The 27578-nt window shown below is 49.1% G+C and overlaps 2 protein-coding genes across 4 annotated transcripts in view; one reads left to right on the top strand and one right to left on the bottom strand.

The window, feature by feature from the left end:
* ANKRD35 (ankyrin repeat domain 35) overlaps window positions 1-4352 on the top strand; it is a 36953-nt gene extending 32601 nt beyond the window's left edge. The window contains exon 14 of the mRNA XM_075907234.2: window positions 2905-4352. The gene's annotated coding sequence lies outside the window, so the exon portion shown is untranslated. The remainder of the gene's footprint in view (window positions 1-2904) is intronic.
* A 10687-nt stretch (window positions 4353-15039) lies between these two features.
* Window positions 15040-27578, bottom strand: part of TUFT1 (tuftelin 1) — a 29800-nt gene continuing 17261 nt past the window's right edge. The window contains exons 5-13 of one of the 3 annotated variants that reach the window (XM_006113951.5): window positions 26469-26558; window positions 26024-26092; window positions 24057-24170; window positions 21617-21745; window positions 20540-20634; window positions 19727-19832; window positions 18836-18919; window positions 17490-17590; window positions 15040-16271 (exon numbers count right to left, since the gene is read on the bottom strand). In XM_006113951.5, coding sequence (XP_006114013.3) covers window positions 16208-16271; window positions 17490-17590; window positions 18836-18919; window positions 19727-19832; window positions 20540-20634; window positions 21617-21745; window positions 24057-24170; window positions 26024-26092; window positions 26469-26558 — 852 coding nt within the window. In that variant the 3' untranslated portion in view covers window positions 15040-16207. The remainder of the gene's footprint in view (window positions 16272-17489; window positions 17591-18835; window positions 18920-19726; window positions 19833-20539; window positions 20635-21616; window positions 21746-24056; window positions 24171-26023; window positions 26093-26468; window positions 26559-27578) is intronic. The other 2 variants (XM_006113952.5, XM_006113955.5) reach the window with 2 other exon arrangements.

Below are 27578 nucleotides of genomic sequence, written 5' to 3'. Positions count from 1 at the left end.
CCCTCTAGCGGACAGACTCGCCGTAGCAGCTGGGATGTTCCGAGATCGCTTAGCAGGTCCGGTGCTGGTAAGAGATCATCTGGCTGGGACACTCAGCCCTTAAAGGCACAGTCCCCCGTGCAACAACAGCAATCCCTTGCAGCGCTACCCACCCCCCCTCTCTATCTGCCCCACCTGGCAACATGTGTGCAGCTCCATGCCTTCTCCCTGCCACTGCTCGGGGGAGGCGGTGGTGGCTATAGTGGCGAGAGGCAAATCTTTGCGGATTAGCTCATTAAATCATCTGGCTCCTTGGGTCACCCATGGTGCTGTGCAAAACTTGGCAGCGCTGTGTCTGTGAATCCCTTTTGGGGCGGAGCCTTACAGCCTCTCCTCTCCCCCAGGGATGAATGGGGCCTTGGTCTCATGGAGGAATCCAGGCCTATGTGTTAATGAACCTGGGTTGTGCTGCGAAAGGGCCGCTAGATGGCGGGGTGGGGCTGCGGAGCTCAGCAGGGCATCTTGCTCAGTGGGATATGGTCTTCATAGCCCCCTGGTATTTCTCAGGGCCAAAGCCATAGGGCTCCTTTCATGGCTGGGGACCTAGCTTTGAATCACAGAGTGAGGACCAGCGAAGCTAGGGCAGACAGCGCAACGTTGGCAGGCCTGTAGAAATGAAAAAGATGGGGCGGAGAATGAACTAGTTGCTGGCCCTGAACTGACCCCTTTATAGGTGAGCTGTAGATATACGGATGCTATTGCTGCCCCCTTCTGGATGGGCTCAGAACTGCTCATCTGTGTGTCCTATAGCCACTGCTGCCAATCGCTGGTGGCGATTCTCCTTTCGCTTAGGGGCTTTTGGAGCAGGAAGTTGCACATTATACAGGTTGGGCAGGGCTTAGCAGCGACTTGCCACTGGCCCAGATACTGCAGCTGGTGGGCTGGGCACGCCCTCTGCATTCAGTGTGGCACGGCCGATCTCAGGTTGAACGGTCAGCGTTGCCATCTGAGAAATGTGGTTTTCCCAGTGGACGGGAGGGGGCCATGTCACCTGGGTGCTGTGAGGCTAGCGCTCCTCTTCCAGGCAGTATGAGAGGTGCAACGCGGGCTGCAGCTGGAAGCTGTTTTGGATGGGAAGCCAGCGGATTGCTAGGGATTTTTTTTTTTAAGTGACAGAACAGCTTGTACACAGGTGCCTTCCTCTGTGGTTATATTGCCTCTGATTGACCCTGTCGGCTCACCATCCCTTTCCGAGCCTGAGCCATGGCTTCCCCAGGGTGGCTCAGTGAACAGCTGGGGTGACTCTGTAGGGGATGCTTTCCATCTCAGGCTATCCTGACCTCAGTGCCCAAACAGTACGAGGTGATGACTCCTTAAACCGAGCCAGGCAAACCTCTAACGTTGCTAGGATTAAACTGGTTCAAGGGGGTGTACACTAGGGCTACGCCTAGACTGGCATGATTTTCTGGAAATGCTTTTAACGGAAACGTTTTCCGTTAAAAGCATTTTCGGAAAAGAGCGTCTAGATTGGCACGGATGCTTTTCCGCAAAAGCACTTTTTGCGGAAAAGCGTCCGTGGCCAATCTAGATGTGCTTTTGCGCAAAAAAGCCCCGATCGCCATTTTCGCGATCTGGGCTTTTTTGTACAAAACAAATCTGAGCTGTCTACACTGGCCCTTTTGCGCCAAAGTTTTGCGCAAAAGGGACTTTTGCCCGAACGGGAGCAGCATAGTATTTCCGCAAAAAGCACTGATTTCTTACAGTAGGAAGTCAGTGCTTTTGTGGAAATTCAAGCGGCCAGTGTAGACAGCTGGCAAGTTTTTCCGGAAAAGCGGCTGATTTTCCGGAAAAACTGGCCAGTCTAGACACAGCCCTCAGGTTTGCACTGGTTCATAGATTTAAAGCAGGGGTTCTCAAACTTTTTGGCACACGGCCCACCCTGCTCAACATAAACCTTTCCACAGATGGCCAGCCAACCACCCATGATGACAAAATGAGTAAAGGACTGGGTGGGAGTGCGGGGGGAGGGGGGAAGGTCACACAGTCAACCTGCGGAACTCCTTGCCAGTGGATGTGATGAAGGCTGGAATTTTAACAGGGTTCAAAAAAGAGCTAGATAGATTCATGGAGGTTAGGTCCATCAATGGCTATTAGACAGGATGGGTAGGGCTCGTGTCCCGAACGTCTGTTTCTCTAATGGGGAGGGATCATGTGAGGATAACCTGTTGTGTTCCCTCCCTCTGGGGCATCAGACAGGATGCTGGGCTGGATGGACAGTTGGTTTGACCCAGTATGGCCATTCTTATGTCTAGCCAGGCGGTTGGGGGTAGGGATGGGCTGGGAGGTGGAGGGGTCTGTGGGAGAGAAGGTGGGCTGGGAGCAAGTGGTCTGCGCTCTGGGTGGGAGGTTGGGGGCAAGAGTGGGCTTGGGGTGCGGGTCTAGCTGGGATTCTGGCCAATGGGAGCAGCGGGGAAAGGCTCCAGGAGGGTGGTTTCCTGTACTGCCATTTCCCCAGACAGGGGGGCGGGAGCTGTGGCCTTTTCCTCCCCCTGTGAGCTGGATCTGGCCTGTGAGACTTGGGGTTCCCCCTCCACAGTGGGAAGCCAACCTCGCGGGGGGGGGGGGGAGGACCTGGAGCACCAGCGCAGGCTCGCTGCTGCAGGGTGGGCAGCCACAAGCCTGCGGTCTACCTGCAAGGCAGTTGCAGCCTACACTTTCCGCCCCACTGATCCAAAGCAGTCCCGTAGAGATGGGCCTTTGTCTCTCCCAGCACACAGGCAGCTCTGTCGGGTTGTGGCTGCAGTTGACTGGGTCCATGCAGGCTGGGCTGCCTGCAGAGGTGTGTCGTTAAACTGAAACGCCCACTGATTCCAAGGGCTGCAAGGTTTTCTAATGCTGGCTTCCCTCCATTCACAAACTTCCCAGGTCATACCAAGAGAAGACTGACAGGCCCCGCCCACACCTTTCCAGCAGGAAGGAGAGCGCTCCAGCTGACGTATCATTGGTTCCACATCTCCACCCCACCAAGCCAGAGCCCAACCCACGACAGACAGCAACGCAAGGCGACCGCCTCTGCAATTGCTTTCATCTTTGTCTCTCCTCCCACATCCCCTTGCCACTGTCTGGCACTCAGGGAATGGAAGTAGTTTGCCCTTGAAATTTGGGGGGCAGGGTAAGAGCAGCTTGTTTGACCAATCCCAGCTGATTGGACACAAGACTAGATCAGGCTCTTACACCCGGGTACAGGATTAGAACCTAGCTCCTTTTGTTCCACAATCGTGCTCCTCTGCCGCGTGAGCTAAAGGCCAGCTCCCGCCCCCACTACCAGCGCGAGGGCACAGCTAGCTGAGAGCAACACACAGAGTAAATGCCACTTCCGCCTGCCTCTCAGGGCAAGAGACAGCCGATAATTATTACGTGTCTGAATTCTGGTAGCCCCTGTGAGCCTCTGCTCTGGACCAGAACCTTATGGTGCTAGGAGCTGCCTAAACACAGAACAAAGGGACACTCCCGTTCCTAAATCAACCAGGCCTGTTCCTGCTCCAACTGAAGTCGGTGACCAAAGTTCAGTTGCTTTCCAAGTCACGGGACCAGCTCTCTAAAAAGCAGACCGTTGTTTGGCACGCCTCTTCTGTTGGCGGCCTGGGCTGATTTGCTTTCCCCCTGGCCTTGGCTCTGAGTCTGCTTGGCCGTGGAAAGGAGCCCTTCAAGGTGTTTATTCTGGAGACAGGCTTTGGTGTAATAACAGAGCCTTAGGGTGATCCCAGCTTCAGGGCTGGGTGGAGCAGCCAGGGGAAAGAAAGCGCTGAGATTAGCAACCAGAAGGCAGGGATTTGCATGGAGCTATGAGCTGAGATCCTCTTCCAGGCCAGCCAGCCAGCACCGACACTTCCCTCCTTCGCCCGGTAGGAGAACCTGGGCCCAACCCAAGAATGTAGCTCAGGAAGTTACATTCGCTCAGCCTTGTTCTGTAAATTACACACCAAAAAGACACTTGTCTACTGGTCAGAGGACTCAACCGGGTGACAGAAGACCTGGGTTCTAGTCTTGATCCTGCTGCATACCCTTGGGCAGATCATGTTGCTGCTCCGTGCCTCAGTTTCTCCTCTGTTTATTTAAATTGGAAGCTCTTTGGGAAGGGGTTGGTTCCTAAATGTGTGTTTGTAGAGCGCCCGGCCTCCTCCCAGCTGGGGCCCCTAGCTGCTGCTGTAATAGAAATAACTAATGGTCTATTACGTAAATAATAGCACCAGATCCTCACCTGGCATAAATCCAACTAGCTGCATTATTGCGAACAGAGCTAGGCCGGCTGAGGATGCGGGCCAATGACCTTGCCTTTGTCACCCATTAAATTGGTATTTTGGAAACTCTTATTGCCTTGTCTTCTGATGCGCTTTGTTTATTTCTTTCCCCTGTGCCACTGGTGGCAGAACATTCCACTAATCGTCAATCATCCTGGCAGGGTGTGGGGGGAAGAGAGAGGGCCTGGGGCCAGGACAGAGCAAACTCACTGCCATCTGATCAGTGCTGAGAGCCGACGCTGGCTCCCCCCTCCTTTGCCTGGCTTGGGGAAGCCCCACACCCATCCAGACTGCTCACCATAGGCATGGGAACTAGAGATGCAGGGGGTGCTGCAGCTCCTTCACGTTTTCTGTGGGGTCCTGGCTGCCATCTCCATCTCTGGGGCTCCATTCTCAGACCGGTGCCCACCCTCTACTGTGTCCCTAGAACTTGGCCTCCTTACCCTTGTCTGGATCCTCCACTCCTGGAGACACAGCCCTGCTCATGGCGCCAGCTCTGGGTGTGTGTGGAGAGGGGTAAGTTGTCATTAGCACCCCCACTATTCAAAATGTGCCAGTCCTAGAGCTCCCCGCAATGCCCTCTCACCTCCCTGACTTCCAGGAGCCACACCCCTCCCTGGCTTTGGACGGCAGCAGTGCCCCCCTCATTCCCCTGCCTCTTTCCCGGGTTTGGCAAAGACTCCCTCTCCTCTTCGCGGCAGTGCTGTAATCAAGTCGGTTCCAATTACAGCAGGGCCCTGGCTAACGTAGGCCAGGCCTGTGAGGTGTGGTGATGGGAACTGGCACTAGAAAGCGCCCTGCCTGGCTTTTCCAGGCCGGGTCATTATCTCCCCAGTCCTTGTGCAGGCATTTCTATCACATCCTCGCGCTCAGCTGGCAGCTTAAAATCGGCATGTGGGCAGCCAGCGGGAACCTCCCCACGCTGGCTGAGATGGTCAAAGCTTGGCAAGATGGGGCTATTAATCCAGCTCCCCTTCTCTTGGCCACCTGACTGCTGCATTGCAAGGGCTTCCCTCAGATGCCTCCTATCTGTGCTCTCCCCCCCTCCAACCGTACCACATTGGCTGGAAGTGGCTGGGGAGAGGAGGATATTGAGCAACAGCTTTGTGGCATTAAGTGTGTCCGTGGGCTTGCCACAATCTGCCCAGCCTGCTGCTTCCTTCAGTGCAAGATCCAGCAATAAGCATTAAAGCTGGATCTACACCTGTCCCAGAAGATATGCCACGAGCTGCTGTTCTGCCTACCTAGGTGCTTAGCTGTTTTTCCTCACTCTGATCACCTCCTGATCACTGGTGGATTTTTATCCTCCTGCCACTCCTGTGACAAAAAATGAGTTTTATCCCCTTACAGGACGGGCCACTGAGCAGGTTAAACAACTTGCCCAGGGTCACACAATGAGTCAGTAGCAGAGCCACAAACTCAACCCAGGTCTCCTCAAGCCATATTCTGTGCTGTGGCCACTAGACCATCCTTCCTACCCAAACTGAATCAATTACATACAGGCATAAGCTCCTTCCATAGACTCAGAGGCCTGGAAAGGCCCTCAAGAGGTCATTTAGTCCAGGCCCCTACACTCGTGGCAGGATTAAGCATTATCTAGACCACCCCAACACATGTTTGTGTGACCTGCTCTTAAATCTCTCCAGGGAGGGAGACTCCACACTGTCCCTAGGCAATTTATTCCAGTGTTTATGTAACCCACACCCCTAAGCTGAGCACCAACTGGCTTTATAGTTCATGCTGTAGAGGCTCCTATGTTAAGCTCAGCTATCCCAGCCTCAAATCCGCCCAGTTGGTGATTACATTTAGCCACCCTGACAGGTAGGAAATTTTTTTCTAAAGTCCAACCTAAACCTCCCTTGCTGCAATTTAAGCCCATTGCTACATCTTCTGTCTTCAGAGGCCACGGAGAATAATTTTTCTTCCATCCAACAACCTTTTAGGCTTAGGTACTTGAAAACTGTTATGTTCCCTCTCAGTCCTGGTCTACACTAGGGAGTTATTCTGAAATAATCCCCTTTATTTTGAAATAACAAGGTGAGCAGCCAACCTACCCAGCCTGTTATTTCGAAATAAGGGGCTAATTATTTCAAAACAACAACTCCGGCTTTCCTTGGGGGGAATAAGCTTATTTCTAAATACTTAGTTATTTTGAAGTAAGTTATTTCGAAATAATTTCCTAGGCTATGTCTAGACTGCAGGCTTCTTTCAGAAGAAACTTTTCCAGAAGAGATCTTCCAGAAAAACTTCTTCCGAAAGAGAGCGTCCACACTGCCAAAGCGCATCGAAACAGCGATCTGCTCTTTCAAAAGATAGCGTCCAGACTGAATGGACACAGTCTCACATTTAAACTATGATTACTATGGACGGCGTGGCCAGCAGATCACATGTGCTTTTTCCTTTCCTCTTCTTCCAGAAGAACTCCCTCTTCCCCGTCCACATGCCTTTTTCCAAAGTGCTCTTTCAGAAAAAGGTTTCTTCCTCGTAGAAAGAGGATTAACAATGCTGGGAAAACCCCTCTGTTTTTTCGATTTTCTTTTGAAAGAATGTGATTGCAGTGTGGACATGCAGGCTGTCTCTAGATTGGCCAGTTTTTCCAGAAAATCAGCCGCTTGTCCAGAAAAACTTGCCAGCTGTCTACACTGGCCGCTTGAATTTCCGCAAAGACACTGACGATCTCATGTAAGATTGTCAGTGTTCTTGCGGAAATACTGTGCTGCACAAAAGGGCCAGTGTAGACAGCTCAGATTTGTTTTCCGCAAAAAAGCCCCAATCGCAAAAATGGCAATCGGGGCTTTTTTGCGGAAAAGCGCGTCTAGATTGGCACAGATGCTTTTCCACAAAAAGTGCTTTTGTGGAAAAGCGTCCGTGCCAATCTAGACGCTCTGTTCCAAAAATGATTTTAACGGAAAACTTTTCCGTTAAAAGCATTTCCGGAAAATCATGCCAGTCTAGACGTAGCCACAGTGTTTTTCTGAAAAACACTGTAATGTAGACATACCCCTAGTGTAGACATGGCCTCAGTTTTCTCTAGTCCACACTAAACCAACCCAATTTTGTCAATCTTCCCTCACAGGTCATATTTTCTAGCCCTTTAATTGTTTTTGGTGTGATCTCTGGACTTTTGCCAGTTAGTCCATATCTTTCCTGAAATGTATGGCCCAGAACTGTATGGACATAGTACTCCAGTTGAAGCCTAATCAGTGCAGAGCAGAATGGAAGAATCACTTCTCATGTCTTGCTTACCACCCTCCTGCTAATAAATACATCTTGAACATGCTGTCCATCCTGGATCATGGTTTCCTTCCCTGTCTGTCTCCACCTGTTGACTTGTGATGTGTACTTTAATTCTAAAGCTTTTTGAGGCACAGAGCATCTTTTTGTTCGGCGTCTATATAGCATCTAGCACCACAACAGTCCTAAACTATAACTGGCTCTGTTGCAACAGAAAGGATCAATAATAATCACATATGTAAAGCATTTAGCACTATGGGGGTGGGAGGTTAGATTTTATGGATGGCCTGAAGGCAACACTGTCATATGAATCATTGTGAGGAAGGCACAGCCTCTAGAACACAGGCCTAGCAAACCCTGCAACCCGACCCAAATGCGACTGCTGGCTTCAGGTTTGGGTCACGTCAGGCAATTAAGGTGATGCTCTCGGGCTCAGCTTGCCTCTTCTAGGGTGGTCAGCCCCACCTTGAGGCTGTGGTATGAATCACAGGACCACTCACTCTAATATGCACAGGAGGGGCGATGGATGGCAGAAATAGAGCACGCAGCCACCAGTGGATGCAACCACCACAGCACAAACCCCATAGGCAGGAGGAGAAGAGATGGACAGACCGAACCTACAGGAGGTGGCAGCGCTGGCTCAGAGTCAGGGGGATGAATCACATTAAAAAACAATTCAACCTGCTTGGGTCAAGTGGGTTTGGGTCTGATTTTGGGTCTGGCAAATTAGGCCCTTGTAGACCTCTAGAATGCACAGTGAGAGTCGGGATACGTTTGGCCTGCAGAATATCACAAATGCCGCAGAACCAATGTCAGATAATATTATACTAGCTAATTGTATCCTAACAGAACTTTGTACATCCATGCCAGACACAAACATTCCTGAATTAAGTCTCATCACCAGCAGACAGGTAGATCCACTTCATGGATGGGTAAACTGAGTCATGACGAGTCGCTGACAGATCCGGAACTAGAAGCCAGGAATTCTGAGGCCCATTCTAAGGATGTTAAATTGCTTTTAATCAGCTAATTAAGTAGTCAATTAGTTGATAGGAAGGAACTGCAGAGCTGCAGGGGGTTAGCTCTCAGTCTCGGGAGCTAATCCTGCTGTGGCTCTGAATTTTAAATGTATTAAGAGCTGCCAGGCTCTTAATACATTTAAAAGGCAGAGGTGCAGCGGAGGGGGAGAGGGGACCAGGCACAAGCCAGGAATCAGCTGTCCTGGCTCACACCTGGTCCCAGATGCTACACCTCTGCTTTTTAAATGTATTAAGAGCCATCGGGCTCTTAATGTATTTAGAAGGCAGAGGCATAGCAGGGGGATGACCGGATGCTACGCCTCTGCTTTCCCACCCTCCATAGAGACAGTGCTGAGGGCAACCGGCTTTTAAGCCGGCTCCCCCCAGCACCGGCTCCTGCTCCCTCCCCCTTGCTGCCTCTCTCTGATAGAGACAAGAAGGGGTGGGGAAGCGATTAGTTGAATCACTATTCAACTACCCAATAAGCATGTGTTTATCGGGTAGTCGACTATTCACTTACATCCCTAGCATGTGACATTGCAAAGCAGGTCAATTCCTTTCACCCTGATATAAGCTACCAAGCAGGGCAGGGAATCCCACCCCTCCCCCACTGCATACCCCCATCCCAACCAAAGCTGGTTGCAACCTGAAGCCCAAAGGACTTGGCTCACAGTCTGTTCCAGCAGGAGCAGCAAGTTCTTATTGTTCAGTCGCAAGAGAGAGAGAGAAACTCAAGGCTACAAAAAGTGGGTATTGGCAGTGGCTATATTTACTGTCAACACATAGGCTTTGTCTACACTTGCAGCTTCTTGTGCAAGAACATCCTGGCAGTGTGGACGCTCTCTTGCGCAAGAAAGCTCTGATGGCCATATTAGCCATAGGGCTTTCTTGCACAAGAAATCCTTGCCGAACGTCCACTCTGCCCTCTTGTGCAAGAGCTCCTGCGCAAGGGGGCTTACGCCTGTTAAAAAACAGCATAGCTCTTGCGCAAGAAGCCCTCTCTTACCACGCCGTACTGTAAATTTCCTTGCGCAAGAGCAGGCGGGCAGTGCGGATGCACTGTGGATTCTTGCACAAGAACGGCCACACTTGCACAAGAAGCCCCAAGTGTAGACATAGCCTATATATGCACTAATATAGCAGAATGCCATCAAAGTTTGCAAATGATGCCAGTGGCACCTGCCTAGGGAGAGCTTCTGAGGCTGCACCATGTGGTGCATTTACCAAGGGTCGTGGGCTAGCCCACATCAGACATGACACTCTACAGCCAGGTGGCAATCATAAACGTGGCCAGAAGCCTGTAGAGCAGCCTTGTCGTCATTATGCTTGACCACTTGGAAACTCTAGGCTGCAGCAAAGCGAGAACGCAAGATCTTCCGGTGCTGAAAAGACCAGCCCCACTGCACACATGCGAACAGAGAATTCCCTGGTTTATCACGTTTTCTCTGACAGCTACATGCACATGCAGGGTGGTGAACGTTGTTCCCTGTAAGCTCAGTGCTTGGGCAGCCACCCAAGACAAAATTCAAATGCCGCCCAGCTGATTAGCAGAGCATTGACAGCATGTGTTTACCGCTGGCGCACACAACAAAATTGATTCCACACGTGTAAAGCCAACTGGCAGAACTAAAAGCCAGGGCATCTGGAGCTTAGGTCATGAGCCTCAACAGCTTGAACTAAAGCCAGATGGTGCTCAGCTATGGCTGTAGAGCAGACTCCTTCTTTCGCTGTGTAACTGGTCTCGGTGCCACTCCAGGGGACACCCAGCAGATGAGTGGGGAACACAGGGATGGAAAAAATGAGAGGGAACATTGGTGAGGTGGCACCAGTCTGTCTCCTCATCCCTAGACATACCCTCACTCAACAAGCCCAGCTTTACTCAAGAGCTCCCCAGAGCCATGAAGCTGATTAGCAGTAGATGGCGCTGCAGTCAGCCCCTCAAGGTTTTTGGGTGAGGGCAGCATGACAGATGCAGAGTTGTTATTCATAATGAGGTGGCAGTGGGCAGGGGCCCAGCTCCAGGCTGCAAACAGGGCTCTGACAGGGAAGCTGTCTGCTCGCTCACTGGCAGCTACTCCTAGGAGAAGGCTCTCCTGCCACCACCGGGGGTGGTGCAAAGGGACAGTGGTGAGGCAGCCAGCGCAGGAGGAAGGGGAGGGAAAGGATCAGTCTGGATTCAAAGGGAAGGCAGGGAGGTTGCCAGAGATGAGGGTGAGCCCAAATACAGGCAGTCCCTGGGTTACATGGATCCGACTTACATCGGATCCCTATTTACAAATGGGGTGAGGCAACCCCCCCCCCAGCAGACCGCCGAGACACGCCGCGGTCCCACTGCCCGCATCCTCCGCGGCGAGAAAAGCCGCTCCGCGTCTCCCTGGTCTGCAGGACTGAGGGAAGTGAGGTGTGGGAGAATAAAACTGACCTCTGGAGAAATGTTTGGCTAGAGTTTCCCCTACAATATGTACCAGTTCCGACTTACATACAAATTCAACTTAAGAACAAACCTACAGTCCCTATCTTGGACGTAACCCGGGGACTTCCTGTAGGGAGCAAGGAGGAAGCATGGAGGGGGTGGGGGGGGGAGACAATTTACACTCCCCCTCTTGAGACACAATCTAACCCTTTCTCCCCCTTGTTCCCTGGCTGCCCCTCAAAACCAGCTGCCAAGGACACAATTTTGGGCAGGTAGCGGGGGCAACAGCCCTGTGCTCCAGGACCAGGTTTGCTTTTCATCCCATCCCCCAGATGCTAAGGGAGCGAGGGAAAAGTGCTTGCAGTGCATGCATGCCTCACCTGGCTGGGGAAGGAAGCTCACCAGCCAGGTGTGAGAAGCATGCACAGACTGCAAGCAAGGCCGTCCTACAACATTTTGGCACCTAGAGGCAGGGAGCTCAAATGACACCCCCATGTCCTCTGGCTTGGGCCAAAACTTTGAAAGGTCTCAATTCTCTGGGTCCTAGTGGTTCCCCCTCCCAACCCCAGTCTGGCACCTGAGGCAGGTGCCTCAGGTTGCCTCATGGTAAGGCCAGCCCTGACTGCAAGCACTTTTCCCCTCGCTCCCTGATAGTCCAGGGAACAGGCTTAAAAGCAAACTAGATCCTGGAGCACATGGCTGCTGCCCCTCAACACCCTCCCAAAATGGTGCCCTTGCTTTCTGCAGCCTCCCTCTGGCTGCCAGGAGATGTCCTGCATTTTCACCTTAGTGTGGACAGCCCCCCCCCCCCCCGCCCCCCGCAAGGAAAGGGTGGAGTCAGAAGAGAAGAGCAGTGGAAAGGGAATGGGGATCAGATGTTGGGGGGAAACAAGCTGTTATGAAGATTTCCATCCTCACAAGCAGGGTCATGGGGATGGGGAGGCAGAGTGGGTAGGACAGCCCAGGCCTTTAGCCTTGGAGAGGAGGCTCCAGTGCCAGCAAACTCAGTCCTTTTCCTCAGCCATGTGCCTTTGCCCTCAGGGCCCCTGACAGCAAAAATGCTCCCTAGTGAATCTATCCTTGGACAAAGGAGGAAAGTGGGGCAAAGAAAAGCCATTTGCGCCAAGATGACAAGCTGTGGCAATGCTAGGGACAAACCCAGAAGTCCTGCCCAGGGCCTCCAGCACATGGCCAACCCCAGCAGAAGGCAAAGGGAGGAGATCAGAGAGGAGCTGCCCAGAGACTCTTGAATCAAACTGGAATGGAGGACGCGTAGGTGGGCACAGGGAGCCTGTGTGGCAGAGCCCTAGACAGCAAGGGGCAGCTGTGAAGGCAATTCAGCACAACGTCCTCCAAGAGCACAGCCCCTCAGCACTCGTACCTGCTCATGGACTCCACAGCAGGCAGCTCAGAAGGGATGCGGGTGGGTAAAATACTATCCTGCCAGGGCTTATGGTTAATTATTTTCTCCAAGTCACCAAAAGGTGGGAATGATGGATTAAATGTCAGGAGTTTTTTTTTTTTTTTTTTTTTTGAGAATTCTTTAAGGAGACAGGGAATTTTAGCCCACAGTCTCAGCTCCACCCCACTGTGTGTGGTTTAACTCTCCCAGCACTTTGATACAGTTAGCATCTTCCCTCACCACCTCTGCCACCATGCACCACCCCAGGCCTAGCAATATCTGTGTGGTGGGATGAACAGATCCCGAGGTGTCGCTTAAGCAGCAGCTGTTCAGTGTGTACAGTCTTCAAGCAGGGAGGTGAGATGCAGGGAGAAGAGCTAGTAGATGGCCAATAACATCCCTTCTCCTTGGAGATGTAAATGTTGGAAAGCCACTAACTCCAGGTCCATCTCAGCAGCTCGAGTCTCTTGTAGGGATGTTAAAATTAGATCAACTAATTGAATAGTCGATGGAATTTCCATCGACTATTCGATTAGCTGATAAGGGCGCTTCAGCTTTGGAATGTAGCAAGAACCCGCTCGGCTGTTGCTATGTTTCAAAGGCAGAAGTGGCGCAGCCGTAGCAGAGACTCTTGTGCATTTCAAAGACTTTTGAGTCTCCTGCTGGCTCCAGACAGCGCTTCCATTTTGAAATGTACAAGAGCCCCAGCGGGACGCTTGTACATTTCAAAGGTGGAACCATTGCTGCTGCACCCCGACCCCTGCCACAGAGCTGGAGCAAGGGGGAACCGGGTTTTAAGGCAGCCCTCCTTTTCCCCCTCCTTGCTGCCTCCTTTGATAGAGGCAGAAGGGGGTGGGGGAGGGGGGGACTAGTCACTTCCATCCTTAGTCTCCAGATGCCTCAGATTAAATAATCAGAGAAAGAATTGACAATTAAATCCCTTGGTGACCACAGATGTTCTGAGACATCTGCTGAGTTGCCTGGTCTCCCTGGGAGGGGAGCGGAACAGCAGCACAAGATGCACACTTCAGGAGCCCAGCAGCAGGGTTAGCACCTTCTAGAGACAACGTGCAGGGTACATCCAAGAGCAGCTGGGTGCGCTACTCCCAGCATCGGAAGACAGATTAGCTCTGCTAAAAATAGCAGGGGTTAGAAGGCTGAGCCCTATGCATTTGGTAAAGCACAATAGTCCTCCCATGATGCCTCTTCCCTTACCACACCAGTGGGACAGAGATAAACATAATGGCTCAGTACTCAAGGTAGCAATCCGTAAGGGGTTTTGTTTTTCCTGTTAACCCAAACCATGGGTGGTCCTAGAAAGATGTGACCATGCCACTTGGTACTGGAATCCATCTTGAATCTGGTATTTTTCCATGGGGATGGGGAGAACAAACAAATGGTCCCCACCCTGGGGAAAGCCGATTTAAGGCTTTTGTCTTCGGCCGACTTTCGAAATTGCCTTCCCACATAATGGGGATACACATGAAGAAAACCTGAAAACAAAGAATTGTAAAGACAGAGTCGTAGACCGAGGGAAAGGGGGAAGAGCAGGTGTTTCAACTCTGCCATGAAGCATTTTACCTGAAACAGGGACAAGGGGTGAGGGATATATTTTATAACAGCTTCTCTTAGGCTATGTCTACACTACAGGCTTTTAGCACAAAAAGCTTTATGAAGAAGAGTTTTTCCGCAAAAAACACGTCCATACTGCAAAAGCACATTGCAAAATCGATGCACTTTTGCACAAGAGAGCATCCACACTGCATGGACACGCCTGCGCAAGAAAGCTCTGATGGCCATTAACAGAATGGCCATCAGAGCACCTGTGCTTTTTCTCATAGGCTCTTTTTGCACAAGAATTCCTGGGGAGAGGAATAACTCTACTGCCAAAAGCCCTCTATTCTGTCAATTTTCTATTTTTTTTCTTGCGCAAAAACACACTTGAGGTGTGGACATTGCAAAAACCTTGTAGTGTAGACATAGCCTCAGTGTATTAGGATTAGCTGGCATGTTTTATTTATTTTGGTTTAATAATTTACTTTGATCTTTTTTCTCTTGCAATCAATTAAATCCTACTTGATAAACAAGTTTTTATTACGTATACAAAGTCCAATGTAAAGTTCATCCTTTTTTATCAATGAAAAAAGATAGATGCACAGTGATTGCTTCCCCTCCAGTAACAATTATAAACATTCTCCGTATAAAAGTTTTATACAGAGTAAGAGGGACTCATTTGCGGTTTGTGTTCCTGGGTGCTGTCACTAGTCTTATCGCTGAGCCCTCCCAGAACTGAGCTGGGTTAAGCAGCTGTGTTGCTCTGCTGGGGGGCCGTTGCCCCAAATCTCTGCCTCAGCTGGGGGAGAGGGTGATGGGGCACCCCAAAGGACAGGTAGGCAGGCTCAGTGATGTAACCAAAACGCCAGCTGACAAACCCAACAAGAGGCCTCCGATCAAACCCATCACAATTCAGTCCACGGTTACCCATCTACAACCTTTACATATGCATCAGCACAGGCTAAAGCACAGAACTTCATAGTTCAGGGACATGAAACCGTTCACTTGCAGGGTGTGGTGTTAGTGTCTGAAAACTATCCCCACAGACCGACATGAAATGTTTAGATCCAGCATGAGTCCAAATTCTCACACATGTATGTATAAAAATGTAATTAATTTCACACCTCACCACGTATACACTATTTACATAATTTATTCAATCCACTACAGATTATCAAGACGGCTATGTAAGGCATACAGTTTCCTGCATTAGAGGTTATCAGATAAGTACCTTTTATTGGACTTCTATAAGTTTTGCCTTTCTCTATACTAGTTTATAGAGACAATGTGTCATATGCAAACATTTTACCAGAGATGTAAAAAAGGGGCTCTTTTTCCTAATCACGTACAAGTTATTTTATAACTTTCAAGCCCAGCAGAAAAAGATGGTTAGTATCTTCCACTGAAGTAAGAAAAACACACACACACGATGCTACAAAAAACTATGGTATTAGCACTTGTGCTGTTTCCCAGCTAATCTGAAGATACTAATAATTACATAAATACAAGGAGCAGCCAGACCACCGCTGCTTTTATACCTACACAGATCTGCATAAGGCACGTGTCTCTGTTGCTGAGGAACTGTGTATGAAAAGTGTTGGGCTGGATGTATCCCAGGAACAGTCACATGTGGCACTCGCTGTCACCACAGGAGGGAGGAGCCAGGCCTTAAGAGGGCAGCAGTTGGAGTCAGCTGGTTTGGTGTGGATTGGGAGAGAAACATAGGAACTTTGGTGGTTTCAAGAGGAGGATTTTGGGTGCTGATCTTTTCTTAAGAAGATGAAAAACTGAAGTCCACTGTAGTTAGCTGTAATTTAAAGAAGCAGGATTCCACTGAGGCATAAGGCAGACAGACAGCATTGTAAGTTGCTCATAGAGCAATACCAGACTTAAGCAATGGAAAAAATAGTACGAACTGTATCAGGGAGTCAGCCTATTGCTTGGGCTGAGTACAAGTGGGCCAGTCTGTTTTATACACACACGTGGGTTGGATGTTCCCCAGACATCACATCCGATACCATGCTCAACAAATTCCCTTCTGCTGGACTCCAGAAGCCTCTGGGACAGCAGTATGGAAACGTCAGTTCCACAGGCCTTGCTGCTCTGCTAGTCATTCCCTCCCCTTCCCAGGGGCAGCTTGGTCCTTGAAGCACTACAGTTCTCCGGAGGCATTGTCCTCGGTTTGCCCAGTGAGCTTGGGGAAGGCCCAATAGGCTGCGCACACAGTCCTGGGAATGGCACCAAAGGTCAGTCGGCAGTTGCAAATGGTAAGGTTCTTCAGTTCAGAAGCTGAGCCCAGGACAGTTCATGTCTCCAGCACTCTGATGAGAGGAAGGGGTTTGGGTCCAACCGGCTTCACCAGCCTTTTACTACAAGGCAAAGAAAGGAAAGCCCTGAGAAGCAGATCAATCAGATGCGCTGGAGCTGAGTCAAATGATGATTCATATCTATGATTCTGGGTTATTATATACCCCCCACAATCTCTGATCATCTCCTAAATATCCATGCACTGGACCTCAACCCTCTTTGTGGGGGGAGGGAAGGGAGAATGGAGACCTAGAGAGATCCAGTGACTTGGCAGAGGCCAGGCAGGCTGTGTCAGAGTTGGGAACTCAGTCCCCAGCTCCAATCCCTTTCTAGTGGCCCAGCCATCAGACCATCCTTCCTTCTATAGTTTGTTTGTTTTTTAACTTAATGCCACCAATGGGAATAATCAAACTTTTAGCCTGAGTTTGGACAAATTAGGAAAACAAATCTTATGCTTAACTCAGTGTCTCCTTTAACAATTGTACCATAATACACCAAGCAACACATCTGTTATAGCAACAGATGATTCCTAAAAGAAAAAGAGTCCTTTCCACCCACTGAGAGCATTAAGCAACTTTAACACCTGTGAGGCTTACAAGTCTTGTACCCCCCCTTTACATACTGAGTCAGAGGGATAGAATTGCCTTGCCTCTTGCCAGTGCCTTCCATCAAGGGTCTTGGTACTAACAGTGAATCAAGCTTCACTACCATTCCCACCAAGTTTCCCCCCATTTTACAAATGGGAACATTGAGGCAGAGTGAGAAAGTGACATGGTTCAAGGCAAACACTGAGAAAGCGACAGGGTTAAAACCCAAACCTGCCTCCCAGACAAGTGCTTAGCCGGAGAAGCAGCTTAGAACATAAGAACAGCCGTACTGGGTCAGACCAAAGGTCCATCTAGGCTAGGAGTCTGTCTGCCGACAGTGGCCAGCACCAGGTGCCCCAGAGAGGGTGGACCGAAGACAATGATCAAGCAATTTGTCTCCTGCCATCCTTCTCCAGCCTCTGACACACAGAAGCCAGGGACACCATTTCTATCCCCTGGATAATACCCGTTTATGGACCTAATCTCCATGAAATTATCTAGTTTCTCTTTAAACTGTTATAGTCCTAGCCTTCACAGCCTCCTCTGGCAAGGAGTTCCACAGGTTGACTACACGCTGTGTGAAGAAGAACTTTCTTTTATTAATTTTAAACCTGCTACCCATTAGCTTAGAGCCAGACACTGCAAAATCTGGCCTCAATCTTCCTCCACAGGTCAACAGATCTCCCTGCTTACCTGCTCACGTACTCTGATTTTGAGCGAGGTCTAGTGGTGTAGCTGCCAGAGTTGACTTGCTTTTCAATCAGGTGCTCAATACGATCGTGCATCTCCAGATTCTGAAATACAAACCAAAACAGGAGTCACAGCTCAGTCTGGAGAGAAAAGCCAAAGGGGAGGCATGGAGCTGATTATACCAGCATGCAGCAAACAGTAAGCAAGATCAGCCATTCCCAAACCTGAACTGTTTGCCACTTTGCTAAAAAATAGTGAATGACGCTGGTGGAAAATCAAGTTCCCCTACCACTGGTGATACGTGCCCCACAATCTGGCAACCCCTTGCATCACAGGACCACATGGCACAACACTAGACAAATAGGCAACTTCTATTCCCTGCACTAAGAACCTGAGGCCAACCCATCTCTGGGCGGACTGGGGCCCAAAGAGGAGTCAGGGCAGATGAATTTCTTGGATATTTCCTTTAATTCACCCCTCCTCCATGGAATCCTGCAGCTTGAAGTGCATCTTGATACTTTTATGATCCAAATGGAGCTCATGACCCTGTGCCCAGCCCCAGCAAGGTTTTAGTAGATTAGCTTGGCAGTGTTGTAGGAACATATGGGATTAAATATGAATCAACTTGGATTTGAGATGGAAATGAAGTGCCAGATATACTCAGCTGCCTGCAGTTGCATTACTTCAGCTTTCTGCCTTCAGGTTCAGGAAAAGGGTGACATGCACCCACTGCCCCATTCCCCTCTGCACGGATTAGCAAAATGCAAAGACCCCAAGAAGAGAATGGTTAAAAGCTGCCAGCACATGTTCAATTTTAGCCTAAAAAGGACACATTTGCATTCCAATATGACGGACCTTGGAGCACAGCTTTGTCTTTTGCAAGGTTACTATCTAGCACACACACACCACGGTTTAGATGGTGCTTGGTCCTGACAGGAGTGTAGGGGACTCCAGCTTCACGAAGAGACACAAAAGATAGCGTAAGGAAGAGGCTCAGTGAAAGCCATCCAAACCTTCAGACTTCAACTCAGGCATGACCTGTCCTCGCTTGTGCATCAAGCACACTGCATGCTAAGCTTTGATAGTTTTCCTATCACCCAGATTGGGGACCCTGCAGTGCTTCTGAAGAAAGTCAAGTTCATTCCATACATTCCAGTTTGCAGATTCAAACTTTGAAGGGATTTGTAAAACAATCATGTGACATTTCACTGGTATTTAAAGCTTGTACCAGTGCAACAGGGAAGCACCAATCAGTTAAAGCAGGCTTTACTGCCCCACAATATGCACTTTGAGAAAACACCAATCCTGTAAGGGCAGCTCAACCAATCCAAAGAAAGTAACATACATACCTCAGCTTCCAAGTAGGCAACTCTCTCTTTGAGCTCCTGAATAATCACATCTTTTGAATGAATCACCGTTTTTGAATTTTGAAGCTGTAAAGGAAAGTGAATCAAGATGACTCAAGAAATCTCAGACTTGCCTACACTAGTTGAGGTATCTAGAAAGCAAATTAAACCAGAAGGATTTTGAGGTTAGCCACCAAAAAAACAACATTCACTACAGGTCTCATGTAACTTTGGACCACGGAAAAGGAACTCAAAGTTCTGGACAAGAGAGTCTCAAAACTTGCCGACAGTCTAGAATTAACTATTTCAGTGCCAGAGATTCACGGATGGGGTCCACTCAGTAGGCCAAATTCACTACTGGTATATACACAACAGCAACCAATTTCATATCCAAGTAACTGGTCTTGTTGGGCACCACAGTCAAATTCCCATCACTTCAACTGTTCCTGCAGAAGATCAGACCTTTCCCAACTGGGTCCATCATAGACCATCACCACTTTGGAGGGCAGCAGGAGGGCAGTGCATTGTGATATTTTCAAACAGCTCCCTCTGGCAGATGTCCAGAGCCAGGCAAGCTGGCTTTGGGTGGTGCCTGGGTCATGTTAACGGAGCCAAGAGAGACTGAGCACCCCTCGGTCTGCCTTGGTTCCCCTTCCTCCTCACACACAAAAGCAGGCACACTGCCTTCTCTTAAAGAGGGTCTGGAAATAGTATTTAGCTGTTCAGCTCAGATAATGCAAACCCAACATTTTCTGTATTATTTGCTTTCTTTTAGCCCCAGGAGCCCTAAGCATGGACCAGATTCACGCTGTGCTCAGTGCGGTACAAACACAGGGAGAAAGACCGTCCCTGCTAGAACCAATACATTTCCTAGCCCCAGCAAGGCACACCTACCTGCTCAATCATCTGCCGAACTTTGCGCTGCTGACTCTTCAGCATGTCATCGAGATGGTGTATCTTCTCCCGCAAGGTGGCAACTTCCTTCTCCAGTTTGGCAGACCTAGGAAGGAGACATAAGAATGAGTCAGAGCCATTTAGCCTCCCCAATGAGCAGAGGAATGTGAGACTGAGCATTTCACCCATCCTTCATCAAATGCTGCAGCACCTCCCTAGAGCAGTTTTCATTCTGCTAGAGACAGTCAGCTCCCTGGCCACATGGCACAAAAAGAGTATTAAAATGTAGAGACAGTAAAGGAGACCAAGTTTTAGGAGAGGATGAGTCACAGAAATAGACAACTGACCCAGACAGCACATATGCCAACAGTGGTGAAGACCGAGTGGAGGGACAGAGACCAGCAACACTAACTGAGCAGAGAAAGACAAGGTCTCAGAACACTTGTTCCACATGAACAAACAAACAAACAAAAGCCATTTCCACTTGGATCCTGGAGCAAACAAGAAGCTAGTGGAGTTATCTGAGAATGGAATGACATGGAAAGATTCTGGATGTGGGAGTTTAGCTTTTTCTAACCAGGCCACCTGAGGACTAAGCTCAAATTTGAGGAAAGGATTTTGGGGCACTGCCTGTTGCAGTAGCAACAGACTGATTAGTCATCTCCTTGAGAAAACCCTGACATTCGGCAAGGAGCTGCACCCGCCCTTCGCAAGAATGCTAAGTCATGCCCCAGCGAGCTGAAAGCCTCACTCCCAAGTCAGCAACTGCTGAGAAAGGAGTGTCAGCATCGCCAGCCAAGGCCTGAGCCTCACCTATCCTGTTCGGCGAGCTTGTCATTTTGCAGGCGTCTCAATTTCTCCAGTTCTGCTTCACCCTCTTTCATCTTCAGCAGCAAACTCCGATGTTCCTGAAACAGATCACAGGACAAGTTACAACAGATGCTCTGGCCTCTATGTCAAGAGACACACAAAATGGGGCTACATGGATCTATAGCACTGGACAGTTCCTGGAGTCAGCCTTGGTTCTCAGCAGAGATGCTGATCCTATAGCCTTTATCCAAAGTCTTGCCCCCACATTGAGAGGTCTGGGGAATTGCCAGGGGAGACAGGTGGCAGGAGGTGTGGGAAGCAGAACCACCCAGCAGCTTGCTCTGCTCCACCATGGCAGCAGGAAACAGTGCCCACTGCACTCCTCCAAGTGACACGGCTAGGAGCCAGGCTCAGGGGAGCACAGCAGGCTCTGCTTTCCATTGCCACGGTAAGTGCAGGGCGCCTGACTCCTGCTGCCTGCATCAGCCCCCAACTAATCTCAAGTTGCATAGCTTGGGGCAAGGGGCTTGGGAAACAGGAGATGAAATGGGGGCAGGAGGAGGTGGGGCAGGAAGAAGCATAGCTTGGGGAAAGGGCTGGAGTAGGGATGGGTAGAGATGGGGACAGGGTAGTCCTAGGCCTCACACCTCCCTAGGAACCACACTGTCTGTATCTCATGGAAATTTTGTGCTTGTGAAAGGAAACAAGGAGCAGAAAATTCTCCCTTTCCTTGCAGGACGAGGTGGCAACAGAATAAGTTTCCCCCAAGCTATGCTCTACCACTATGTTCACCCCAGCAAAGACACATCAGGGAGGTCAGTCCCCATGGTCTGTTCTCACCTCAGCTCCTCTGCTGAGGATGCTGATACTGTCATGAGCTGTGCTGGTGGTTATTACATAGACACCCATGCCCTAGAACTTGTTACCCACATGCCATCAAATGATTACTTGGCAGACAGCTGGTACGCTTTCTGCTGTGAAGGAGGGACTTGTGTTGCAAGCACCGAAGCAGTCACCCATCCCAGTGAGCACCTGCCACTAGACCATCAACCAGGCCCCATGTTGCTCTCCAAGTGGTACCTTCTCCATTCCTGACATGAGCCTCTGTAGTTCCTCCAGCTTCACTTCCTTCCCCACCAGGTCCTCCTCCGCTTTTTTCAGAGCTGCATTGGTTTGTTCTACTTCTTTCTGGTATTGAGATGTTGTCACCTGCAACGCAGGACACAAAAGAAAGATGTTTCTGATGCTCACACAGTCAAAGCCGACAAGAAGGCCCCTTTCAGGGGAAATAGCTATAGTAGTCTCGGCAAGTGTATTGTGCTGAGGGACCCCAAACAGCACAAAGCGCTGGAGAGAAGGAACCCTTTAAGAGCTTTGAAGACAAAGTTGTAGACTAACATATGCATAAATCCTATGGCAATGGAGACAGAACAGCATCATAAATGCCGGAAAACTCATCATGCAGGCAGGAGAGTTATTGAAGTTTTCCATTTAGTTTCACAGATGAGCACATTTAGGGGATGCCTACACTTGAACCACTATTGCAGCAAAAGCTGAGCTATTGTAGGGCCATGTAGACACCCCTTACATCAACCAGCGTGGTTTCCCTGTCAGCACAGGCAATCCACCTCTAGAGGAAGTGGTAGCGTTCTTCTGTCAACTGAGCGCGGTCTACATTGGTTGGCTTAACAACGTCACTCAAGGCTGTGGATTTTGCCAATGTAAATTCTCAGTGTAGGCCAGCCCTCAGCTTGCATGACGTTCCCTAGACCATGAGTCAGTGACAGAACTGGGACTAGAAGTCAGGAGCTCCTGGCTCCCAGTCTTGTGGGCTGATCATCAGATGCTTCCATTGTCCTGTAAGGATTCTCTTCTCCACACCCAGCAACCTCCCAGGCATGTCCAGACAGTGTACCCAAAGTGGACTCAGCTGCTAAACCAATTGATTAGCATCTACCCAATGTCCGTGTAAAACAGGAAAGTTACATCAGCTAACGAATATGGCCAATCTTCAGAAATCATGCACAGATTTCCAGTCCCTCAGCAATGCATCAGGAGTGCCCCAAACAATACATTTCTTCAAATCCCACCTCCCCATACTCTCTCCTGGCAGCAGCAGCAGGCTGGTCTATCTAAATTTCAAGTGCAGACTTAGTCCTATATACTCTACCTGTGCTTCCCTGCCCATTAGTTCCTTAGCTCTTAAATTACCTAAACACACATCCCTGCTTTGGAGGGAGGGGAACAAGCCTGGGTCTCAGTAGGGGGATCCCCTCTAGGAGCAAATACATACAGGGTAATAGGATTTCCTTTCCCAACCATTTAGGGCTAGAGGGATTTCTCTACAACAACAATTCACTCAAGCTCTATGAAAGGAAACCCCTGGAACCACTGAAACAATGGAACTAAAACCTCAAGTATCCTCCAACAGGGACTCCCCTCAGTCCCAAACACTCATTACAATCCATATGAGTGCATGTCAATGTGACAAAGCCCTACTTGAGCCCAGATTAGCTTTTCCTAAACAAAAAGGGACCATCAGTCCTGGGGAAAAGAGCAAAGCGAGAGACCCTGCAGTATCAGCACCACCTAGCACACAGGGCCCATCTTTTCACTGCAGAACCTGCTTATCTCCTAAAGCAATGTGAAAACAATCGCAGCTACAGAATGAATTCTGCCATCACCATCATCTCAGAAACCTGCCCAAGTGTTTCCACTGAATAAGTTACTTGATGTGAAAACAGGGCTGGTTCCCACCTGCCCAATTTGTGCCACATTCTTGTGATCTTGATGTAACAAAGTAAAAAACTCAGAGGAAGAATTGTGTTGTGGAGAAGGCACTGATAATTCAGTAGGGCTGACTGGGTTCAATGTTTCACTCTGCTTCAGACTTCCTATGTGACAAGGCACTTCATTGTCTGTGCCTGATTTTCCCCATCTACAAAATGGGACAAATGCTTCCTCATTCATTTGTTCCAAGGCCTGAAGGGACAACTGTCACTCTAGTCTGACATCTTTTGTAACAAACATCCTACCATCTGAACAAGGATTTGAACCCTTCACCCTCAGATTAACAATCTGCTTCTCCATCACCTGAGCTACCCAGCCAATTCACTGCTGGAAACGGTTACTGCATAATCAAACCCCAAGTCCATGAAAATTTCAATGTCATGTGTTTATTGACTAAATATGTAGTTTGTAAACTGTAGGGTCTAATGGCAATCACTGCGCTTAATTTGACCTTTTGGCCTCACATGAGGAAGTGACTGTTTATGCTAGCTAGTATGAACTTGACGTTGATTTTTTTTTTAAATTGATCGTTAAGTGCCACCCAAGTCCTCTTTAGATTTCAAAACTGCCATAACAGTAGCTCTTTGGAAGCGTGTCCTATTAGTTCCAGAATTAAGGGGCTAGTCAGTTTCAGAGAACTTTGAAAGCTACTTAATAGCAAGCACTTGAAGCCAGCCCCTCAATCAGACAAAGATCAAACTCTTTTAGTAGTTGAAGACTTTGCATTCACCTCAAAAGCGGTCTTGTCTGACTGATGCTGCTTCTCAGCCTCCTGCAGTTTCATGAACAATCTCCGTGCTGTCTCACGAATTTTTTCTATGTCTTCTCCTGAATAATCATCCTCCTGCAAACACAGCATGAAAGTGTTATTTGTCTCAAGCTGGACGTAATCAGAACAGACACATTCTTTTCTGCATGTGGAAGAGCCAGTATTTTTGACCAAAAGGTTACACTATTAACTACCTTAAAGGCTACAGAAGCTGTATGAAAAGTTTAAGATTTAGGCAAATAAGAGAACCAGTTCTCAAATTCCACAGAGTGGGGGTCTTGCACTCAAACAATGCATTTTTATAGGACCTTCTTAAGTCTCCTTTCAGACCCTCCCAGGTTGTCAGGATGTTGTCATGAACCACCCTTAGGTATCATCAAGTGAATCATATCATGACAGCTTACAATCCTGACTGATAATGAATCCTGCCATCCTCAGTTATGGCCTTTAAACTTTAGCAAAAGGGCTGCAGCATTGCACTGCGATACTCTGCAGTATGGAATGCCATTACAGGCAGTCCCCGGGTTACGTACAAGATAGGGACTGTAGGTTGTTCTTAAGTTGAATCTGTATGTAAGTCGGAACTGGCGTCCAGATTCAGCCGCTGCTGAAACTGATCAGTTTCAACAGCGGCTGAATCTGGACACCAGTTCTGACTTACATACAGATTCAACTTAAGAACCCCAGGCGTCCCCAAGTCAGCTGCTGCTGAAACTGATCAGCGGCTGATTCCAGGAAGCCGGGGGCAGAGCAACTCTGCCTCGGGCTTACTGTAGTCAGCCGCTGGTCAGTTTCAGCAGCGGCTGACTTGGGGACGCCTGGGGCAGAGCAGCTGGGGTGCTGCTGGGTTGGTCCAGTAGCACCGAGGAGCGGCGCTGCGGGACCAACCCAGCAGCGCCCCAGCTGCTCTGCCCCAGGCATCCCCAAGTCAGCCGCTGCTGAAACTGACCAGCAGCGGCTGAATCAGTTCGCCTGGGGCAGAACAGCTGGGGTGCTGCTGGGTTGGTCCAGTAGCGCCGAGGAGCGGCGCTGTGGGACCAACCCAGCAGCGCCCCAGCTGCTCTGCCCCAGGCGTCGTGGGCAGAAAAGCCTGGTCTGCTGGGGGGGAGGGAGCACTAGCTGCGCCCGCCCCCCCCCCCCCCCCAGCAGACCAGGGAGACGGGGAGCAAAGCCTCAGAGGACGTCCACAGCGGGACAGCCCAGGCGCGCCGCGGCTGTCCCGCTGCGGGTGGTCTCCGAGGCTTTGGTCCCCGTCTCCCTGGTCTACGGGTCAGACCAGGGAGACTGGGAGCAAAGCCTCAGAGGACGTCCACAGCGGGACAGCCGCGGCGCGCCTGGGCTGTCCAATGCGGGCATCCTCCGAGGCTTTGCTCCCCATCTCCCTGGTCTGACCAGCAGACCAAGGAGACGGGGAGCAGCTTTTCTCGCCCTGGAGAACTCGGGCGGCGGGACCGCGGCTTATCTGGGCATCCCACCACTCCCGTCCTCCGGGGCGAGAAAAGCCCCGTTTGTAACTGCGGATCCGACATAAGTCGGATCCGTGTAACTCGGGACTGCCTGTACTGTAGAGACAGGATGAGACTGCAGAAAAACTGAGCAATACAGAGCTAACTGCACAAATTTCAAGTAAGATGGACTCCTTAATTATCCCAGCATCCAAAAGGCTTGAGTGAAAAGGCCCTTGTGTTTGCAGAGATTTACAAAGCTGAGCTCATTACTAGAACTGGTTTAAATGCATGTTAAAAAAAAAGCCAGACCTGACTTTGAACAGAACCCAGATATGGTCAGAACAGTACCAGTCAGCTTTGGAATGCAAGGGAGACACTAGAGCAGTTATAGGTTTGAAGTTACCCCTGAAGTGAAGATTTAAAAAGATGACACCAAATTCAACTGCTCAACCATATACCTTCCCTTTTGTGATTACATACCTGATCTTCCAAGGAGTTCCTATATAAGCCATCAGGGTTCCACCAGATTCCATTTTGTTTTTCAATTATCTATTAAAAAAACAAAGAATTGTGATCCTCCCTCATGAAAGTGAGCTCAAATGTTACAGACAAACTGCAATCAGCTTTATAGCTTTATATTGCTGTAACAGCTTTAAAAAAAAGAGCACTGTATTCTCTGTAATAGGTTTAGAAGTGAACTAGTGCATTTGAACAGCCAATGCATTTAGTTGGTTGAATCTCTCGTTTGTTTCTGCATATTTCTCAGTTTTTTCCTCCAAAGGTAGGTCTCCTAACAGGCTTTTAATCACCCTAGGTGAATTTATTTCTACGCCACATTTTGCTATTATTTTTATCCAAACGTGACATCTCACTTCTTAGGAAGGGAAGTGCCACTCTAAGTTGACTCAAGAAATGTTCCTGTTACCTTTGCACAGTGCAGATTAGTCTTATCTCCTTGTCTGCTCTCAAGTTTACTACTTATATCGTCCCGCAGCTTCTTCAAAGAAGTTCTAGCCTGGTAAATGCAAGTCAATTTAGCTTCATCTGCATGGACAACAGTGTCAGTTATTCTTTTCAACATACATCAAATGCACATGTAATAAGTCCCAAAACAGGGTGAAAAGACATTACATGCCAGTGTTTGAAGCCAGACAAGCAAGCAAGTCTCTGTCTTGTAACAATGTGCCACAAAAGTCCCTGATTTTACTGGATACATACCAGCAAGCAGCAGCGACTTGCTACATGGGGTTAAAGTTAAAGCATAAAGGACAGAAGAGGGACCTCGGAATCTGTATGTTGAATTTTCATTGTTTAATTTTCTTTGAAAGAGCACACTGAAAACTACAACAACAGTGACTTAACAGATCCTAGTTATCTCACATCAATTCCATGTGTCTTCAACCACATGGGAGTTTACTAACAAGCAGTCTTGATTTGCACCTGATACATATTAGTCACTAGAGAAAATGAATCCAGTAATTGTTACAGGGTCACCCAAATAATACCAAAGCTGAAATGATGATATTTCAGCATGTATTTTCTGCATCTATAAACACTTTTCCTCAAAGGATCATCAAGCACTTTTCTAGATTTAAAGCTGTGAACCCCCTCTATGGAGGTAAGTATTGACTCATTCTCAGGAGAAATCTAAGGCAAAGAAGAGCCAAGATCATACAGCAAGTGTGATTATGCTACATGACGTGGTGTATCTTAAGGACACCAGTCACCGATCCAAGGTTCTTATAAAGCATAAGAGCTACTTCAACTATTTTAAGGTAATTAGGTAAAAAAAAAGTTATTTTAGAGCTTTCGTAGGAATATAACAACTCTTACATTTATTTATTGCTCTAGTTATACCATTACAACCCCTAGTGCAAGCACACAAGTTTGGTCCTTATTTCTCCATCAGCAGATCTCAAAGTGCTTCAGTCTTATCTTCAACAACCCTATAAGCAGGGCTCTGAGCGGCGGCGAGCCCTGCTCGCCAGCCGTGTAGTTCTGTGCTCTGAGCATGCGCAGATCGCTCCACGCCGGC

The sequence above is a fragment of the Pelodiscus sinensis genome, chromosome 22, assembly GCF_052426305.1.
Source record: "Pelodiscus sinensis isolate ZL-2025 chromosome 22, ASM5242630v1, whole genome shotgun sequence".
Classification (NCBI taxonomy): Eukaryota; Metazoa; Chordata; order Testudines; family Trionychidae; genus Pelodiscus; species Pelodiscus sinensis.
This window is presented reverse-complemented; position numbering and strand designations above follow the sequence as displayed.